The sequence below is a fragment of the Gekko japonicus genome, unplaced genomic scaffold, assembly GCF_001447785.1.
Source record: "Gekko japonicus isolate JY-2015 unplaced genomic scaffold, Gekko_japonicus_V1.1 scaffold386, whole genome shotgun sequence".
In the NCBI taxonomy this organism is placed as follows: domain Eukaryota; kingdom Metazoa; phylum Chordata; class Lepidosauria; order Squamata; family Gekkonidae; genus Gekko; species Gekko japonicus.
In genome coordinates, this window is record NW_015163100.1 from 1,357,836 (window position 1) to 1,364,190 (window position 6,355).

The 6,355-nt window shown below is 63.2% G+C and overlaps 1 protein-coding gene across 1 annotated transcript in view; it reads left to right on the forward strand.

Annotated features, from left to right (window-relative positions):
* WWP2 (WW domain containing E3 ubiquitin protein ligase 2) overlaps positions 1 to 6,355 on the forward strand; it is a 25,065-nt gene that overhangs the window by 9,309 nt on the left and 9,401 nt on the right. The window contains exons 7-10 of the mRNA XM_015406701.1: positions 1,997 to 2,115; positions 2,383 to 2,557; positions 4,987 to 5,076; positions 5,322 to 5,496. Of these exons, the coding sequence (XP_015262187.1) occupies positions 1,997 to 2,115; positions 2,383 to 2,557; positions 4,987 to 5,076; positions 5,322 to 5,496 (559 nt within the window). The remainder of the gene's footprint in view (positions 1 to 1,996; positions 2,116 to 2,382; positions 2,558 to 4,986; positions 5,077 to 5,321; positions 5,497 to 6,355) is intronic.

The following is a 6,355-nucleotide window of genomic DNA, read 5'->3' on the forward strand; positions in this document are numbered from 1 at the left end:
GAGTGGGAGAGGTGGGGTGGGAAGGAGGAGGAGGAGGAGGCAGCTTCCATGGGTGGGGTGGGGGGCCTCTGAACTCCTGAGGAAGGTTTGTGCTGCCAGGGCGGAATATTGTTGGTGAGCAAGGAGGCGGTAGGGGAATGCCCCTGGGAGAGAGGCAGGGAAAGGCCAGCGTGAAGATATCCTCCCTCTCTTTTTCCCGGCAGCTTCTTGTTATCGGAGGTAGACTGCCACGGATCAGGAAGGTTCCATTTCTGGCAGCCCCAGTTTGGGGGCATGGGGGAGGGAGGGAGGGAGGGAGGGGGCTTTTCTCCCGCTCTGGGGCACAGTTTCTGCAAGGAAGAGGAAAGGCGCTGAGTTGGTGGTGGGGGGGAGAAGGGCCGCTGTTCTTTACCTAGAGACAAGAGCACCCACGGCTTGACACCCCCTCCCTTTTCTCACCGAGGGGAGGAATTTCTCAGCGGTGGTGTGTAGCGTGAGGGGCGGCAGTCGCCTCCTCCCTCCTTCTCTCTGGGAGGGGGATCCCAGCTGCTGCCGCCGCAGCTCTCCTGCAGTCTGCAGACTGTTGCCAGGTGCTGATGGCACGGAAGGAGGGGGTGTTGTTGGGCTCCCTGTAGGGGAACCGAGGAGGCAGAGGGGTGCCCGCGGCATCTGTAGCCCAGGGAGCTCTTCCAGCCTCTCCCAGGCCCTGCTGTGGCCCCTGCTCCTCCAGGCCACACGCTGCTGCCTCCGCCGGGATGCCAGGCCTGGCGAGGGGCTGCGGCCGGTCTCTCCAGGATGTGTGGCTCCCCCGGAGGGTCTGGCAGTGCCTGGCTTCTGGGCCCTCCCTCTGCCAAGCGTCTTCTCCAAGAGCCGTTCCCCATTGACCCACCTCTCCCCCCTGCTCCTATTTTAAGCGGCTCTTCGGCACGGGCTCTGCCATGTGACCACGTTTGGTTTATTTCCACACAGCTATTAAAAAGCAGTGCCAAGTTTGGAGCTCCGTAGGAAGGCAGGCAGGCTAATTTCGGCCTCCTCCGTCTGAGCGGTGCTTTGGAAACAGCCTGTTTGGTTTTCTAAAAAAAAACAACGCCGAGAGGCTTGGGACTTGTTTATCCCCCCCCTCCCCCCAGGGACGGGCCGCTTGTGGCTTCCTCTCGCCCATTCCCAGATACGTCTCCGTGGATTCCGAGCCAAAAAGGATGCTCGCGCGCACCACGCATGATCGTGCAGAATTTGGTACGGTTATTTTCCCTCCGTTGCCAGTGTTGTCTAGCTGTGTGAAAACAGACGTGTGGGCAGCTCCCAGTTCTGTGGCCAGGCCTGTGGGTGTAGCTCCCTTTCAGGGCCCCCCCCCCCCCCCCCCGGGGATTCTACACAGTCGCTCTGTGCAAATGCGGGGTTTGGCACCTGGGGCAGAGCACTGGGCCTGACTTGGTTCTTCCTGGCAGTTCTCTAGCCCTGGTGGATGCGGACAAACACCTAAAGAAACCTCCGGAGTCTGAGCAGCGGCCTGGGCGGCCAGTGCCTCGGGGGGGGGGGGGGTCGACCTTGTAAGCACCTGCCTAAATTATGCAAAATGGGCATTGCCTGATTGTATTTCTTTTTTTTAAAAAATGTAACCTCATTTATACGCGGACTTTCTCCGCAATGTGGAACTGTCGCGAAATCAGGGCTGTATTGAAAGAAAAAGGATGCTCGCGCGCGTCCTCCAGTTAATCCTCACAACAGCCCTGTGAGGTAGGTGAGGCTGAGAGCAGGCGACTGGTCCCGGGTCAACCAGCCAGCTTCCGTCGCCTGTGGGAATTCGAACCTGCTTTCCCCGGATCCTAGCCTGAGACTCTAAACCCACGTGCCACGGTGGAATCCATGGAAGAATGGGGGTGGGTGGGGAGGGAGTGGATACAGAATACCTCGGCACCCCTGAGGTTTGCACTGAACTCCTCGCCTGAGCACTGCCTCCCGCCTGCCTCCCCTGTGCTCCAGAGCCATTCCTCTCTCTCATCTGCTTCCTGTGCAGGGGGGGACACAGACACACCACCGGAGGGACCGGGCAGAGCCTGGCCAACGGGGGGCAGAGCCCCCGAGCTGGGCACCCGCAGCTGGGCAACAGCCAGGCTGGCACAGTGAATGGCACAGGTACCGTACCGCTCCGTCCAGGGGCACCCCCCTCCTCCTCAGTGCAAGAGCAGCCTGGATCCCTCCAGGGTTTCCCCCCTGGCCTCCCCAGCACGGAGGCCCCCTTTGAGGACGGGAGCGGCTCCTCCCTGCGTCATGGAGCCGCTTGGTCCTGCAGGCGGAGATTGCCCTGGGGGAGGCCTCAGGTGAGCAGCAGGCCCTGGGGGGGGGGGGCTGTGGGCCTTGGCTCTGCCCCACCCTGACGGCTGGCGCTGCTCTGTGTCACAGTGAGCGGAGGAGAGTCTGCTGGTCCAGCCCCCGCCCCCGCCGAAGAGGAGCCGGCCACGAGCCCCGACCCCAGCACTGCTGGCGACCCCGCAGGGCCAGAGGAGCCGCCCCCCACCTCGGGGACCCCCCCAGCTTCCCAGCCGGCAGTCCAGGCCCTGGAGGTGCTGCCCCCTGGGTAAGTGGTGCCCCACGTCTCGTGGGAGGGGGGCCCCCACAGGGATGCCCTGGGAGCGCGGCAGGCCGATGGATCTGATGGCGTGGTCTGCCTCGAGGCTCCCAGGAAAGGCGGCATCTGCGTCCCAGAAGGGACTCTAAGCAGCCAAACACCGCAGAGGTGGAGCTGCGACCAGCGTTCCCTCTCAGCCGAGTGAGTGTGAGCTAGCGCACGGTTTTGTAGCCTCCGGCTCACGCATTTTTGTCTCCGCTCAGAAAGGATGGGGCTCCAGAGCAAACGGATTGATGCAGCAGCCAGACCGGTCACTCAGAGCTTTAATGCCCGGAGCTCAGAAAGTAGGATTTTTGCTCACAAGGAGACTCCACAGAGGCTTAGGGGGAGCCTTGCCTGCGGCCCCAGGAGGCTCTGGGCTGGGCTCTCCCCTCTGCCGTGGGACCCCCTCTGCCAGGCCTCGCCCCGTGGCTGCCTGCCTTGAGGGGTGGTTAACAGAGCCACGGAAACCAGGCCCTGGATGCGGAATAGTCCCTTTCCTGGAGGTCACCCTGGAGGGGAGCCCTGCTGGCCTGCAGTACAAAACAGCCAGGTTCTAGTCCAGGAGCAGGCTTTTGTGGGGGGGCAAGAGCTTTCGGGAGCCAAGGCCCCCTCTGTCAGGCACTCGATGCCTCTGACTCTTGCACGCTCCCACCCCCAAAACCTTGCTGGTCTCTGATGTGCTCCTGGACTCGCATCTAACATGTTTTGGCCTGTTTTTCTTCCCGATGGGGACCCAAAACAGTTGACAGCATAGTTCTCCCCTTCTTCGTTTTGTCGTTTGCTCCTCACAGCAACAACAGTCCTGCGAGGTAGGCCTCCCCCACCCTACACATTCCGCTCCCTCTCCCTCGCAAACTCTGCTTGGCTGGCTCCCTCCTGGTCTTCCCTGCCTTGCGGGGCCTCCTCCTCGGAGGGCTGTGAGGAGCAGGGAAGGTTTGGGGGGGGCTCAAGGGGCCGCCTGTCACTTCCCTTTGGCTGCTGCATCACGCCCGCCTTGTGGGAGAGTCGCCTGTGAGCGAGGAGGAGGAGGAGGAGGCGTGGGCGCACAGCTGCCGGCAGACGCCCAAAGGAAAGGCTTCCCTCCCTCCCTCTCCTCCGCTGCTGCTGCTGCTGCTTCAGTGTTGGGGGTGCCCAGGGTCCCCTCCCACCCCACAGCCCCAGCATGGGGAAAGGAACAGCTCTCTCCCCACCATGGCGCTTGGATGGGGGGGTGCATCACCCTCCCCCTGCCTCTCGTCTCTCGGTGGTTCTGTGGCCGAGGGGTTGCTGCGGTGCCTCTGCCAGGGCGGCGGGGGGGGGGCTAAGTCATTTCTCCCCCCCACCTCATCTTTGCCACATCCTCTTTGCATGGGCACAAAGTGCGGGCCGGGAGGCAGCAGCAGTGTGTGTGGGGGCCACTGGCAGCGTTCTCCTGCCCCCCCCCGTCCTGGTGGCTGGGACAGGGGGAGGCTCCCCCCCCGCCCCGTGACACCCTCCGCAGCCGCCGTGCGCTCCCTCTGGGTTGGCGGCAGAGCGGCCTCCTCCTCCGCCTCCTCCTCCTGCATCTGGTTCCTATCAGCGGGCCCTGCGCGGAGGACAGCCGCCCTCATTAACACGGCAGCATGTACACCAGTTCGCGCCTCGTCTCGCGCACACAAAGGAGGGCATTATGCTCCCTGGCAGCCAGCGCGCGCGGGCTGCGGTCCCTTACGTCAAGGCGGCGGCGGGCGTCTCGCTTGGCCAGCAAGGATCCCTCGGTGCTGCTGTTTCGCTACCAGCCGCCCCCTCGCGCCCGTGGCAGGGGGAGGGCCTGGCTTGCGGGTGGGAGGGGGTGGGTCGGTCACAAGTGGGCAGATGTGCACACACACATGTAGAACTCCTGGAGTTTGGGGGGGGGGGCTTAGAGGGCTTCACACAGAATTTGGCATCCTGAGAATATCTTTTCAGATATTAAAAAAAACGAAGTAAGCTTCTAGCCCTTAGGAGCTTGGAAGCCCAGTGGTAGCTTGGAGGTGCTCAGTCCAGACCCCCACTGCTTCTCACCCTGCCCTCGGCTGGCCAAGACAAAAAGCAAAAGTGCGCGTGCGCACGCATACACAGGCTGCTGAGCAGGGGCCGAGTCTCCTGGTAGCTTCCGGCCTGAATGGGCTTGCGGAGGGGCCGGGTGTCCCAAACTCCAGATGCGCCTGCTTGGATCCGGGTGGGAGCCTTAGAGGACACCGGGGGGGGGGGCAGAGTCTTTGCTCCCCCTTATTTTGCTCCCCGCTTGGGGGCTGGAGTGAGTTATGCTTCGTCTGCAGGCTCTTGGGGAGTGATGCGGAAGAGCCGGAATCCACCTCTGTGTGCTAGAAAGTCCTGGATAGGAGAGGCCTCGTGGACCCTGCCCCCCGCTCACTGCCCCCCCCTCTTTCCTTCAGGTGGGAGCAGCGGGAGCTGCCCAATGGGCGAGTGTATTACGTGGACCACAACACCAAGACCACCACGTGGGAGCGGCCCCTTCCCCCGGGGTAGGCGGCTCCGCCACGGAAGGAGCTCCTCTGCAGATTTGGCTCCCAGAAAGGATAAGGGGGATGGGTATGGGGAGGGCTGGAGAAATGGGGGGGGCTCCAGGAGCCTGTGGGGCTGGGGTCACCCAAGCCCCTTGGCAAAAGGCCATATGGATGGGGGGGAGAAATTTGCCATCCCCCCACGGTGTGTGCGCATGCGCATGAGAGAGATTTCCGTTCTCAGGTGGCCTCTCTTGTCTGTGCAGCTGGGAGAAGCGCGTGGACCCACGTGGCAGGTACTACTATGTGGACCACAACACGCGCACCACCACCTGGCAGCGCCCCACGGCCGAGTACGTGCGCAGCTACGAGCAGTGGCAGAGCCAGCGCAACCAGTTGCAGGGGGCCATGCAACAGTTCAGTCAAAGATTCCTCTACCAGGTGAGGGAGGGAGGGAGGGCTTCCCCCCCACACACATACAGAGATGGCTGAGGGGGGGCTGGGGGCACCCGGTGGGGGAGAGATGCCCCAGTCAGTCTACTCCCAGCGTGGTAAGGGGCAGGATGATCCTGAGCCAGGGCCATGGGCCGGGCGGGCGGTGTGGCTTTGGTACCCATCCTCCCTCGTTCCCATCTGGCAATGGGGGGGGTGTGTGATTCCAGCAGAGGCAGGAGAGAAACTTGCCAGCACCACCCACCCACCCCCGCCAGAGCACTCAGCTCCAAGGGTGGGGGAGGGAGAGCCCGGCCACTGTGCAACTGCCCCCCCACCCCACATAACCACCCGAAGACCTTTCGTGAGGAACGCAGGGTGGCGGTGGTGCAGTGGTTGTTTCCACGCTTCTCCGTCCTGTCCCAACCACAACCCTGTAGAGTAGGACAGACTGAAAGAGAACGAGGAGGCTACTGAGGATTCAGACAGCAGTAGCCACAAGTGTCTGTCTGAACTCAGACCGTCTGAGCGGGGGTCCATCGCTCTGGCCCCGTGGACGGATTTGGGCTTCCGACATGCTTTGGAGGTTGCTGAACTCCTCCTGCGGGTGTGTGTGTGTGTGTGTGTGTGTGTCCAGTCTGGCCTCGTGGGCGTGTGGCCATCCTGAGCGTACCACCCCGGGCTCTCAGGGGAGGGGGGAGCATTCCACCACCACCCTTCTCCATCTGAGCCAGGAGGGCCTTGGGGAGGTGGGGGCGGCGGTGTGTTTCCCCCTGTTCCTGGGGTCTTGGCTCCTCTGACTGGGCTTCCGGCCAGCTTGCCTAGTGGTCCCTGCAGTTCTGCGGGAGCAGCGGTGAGCACGGGGGCG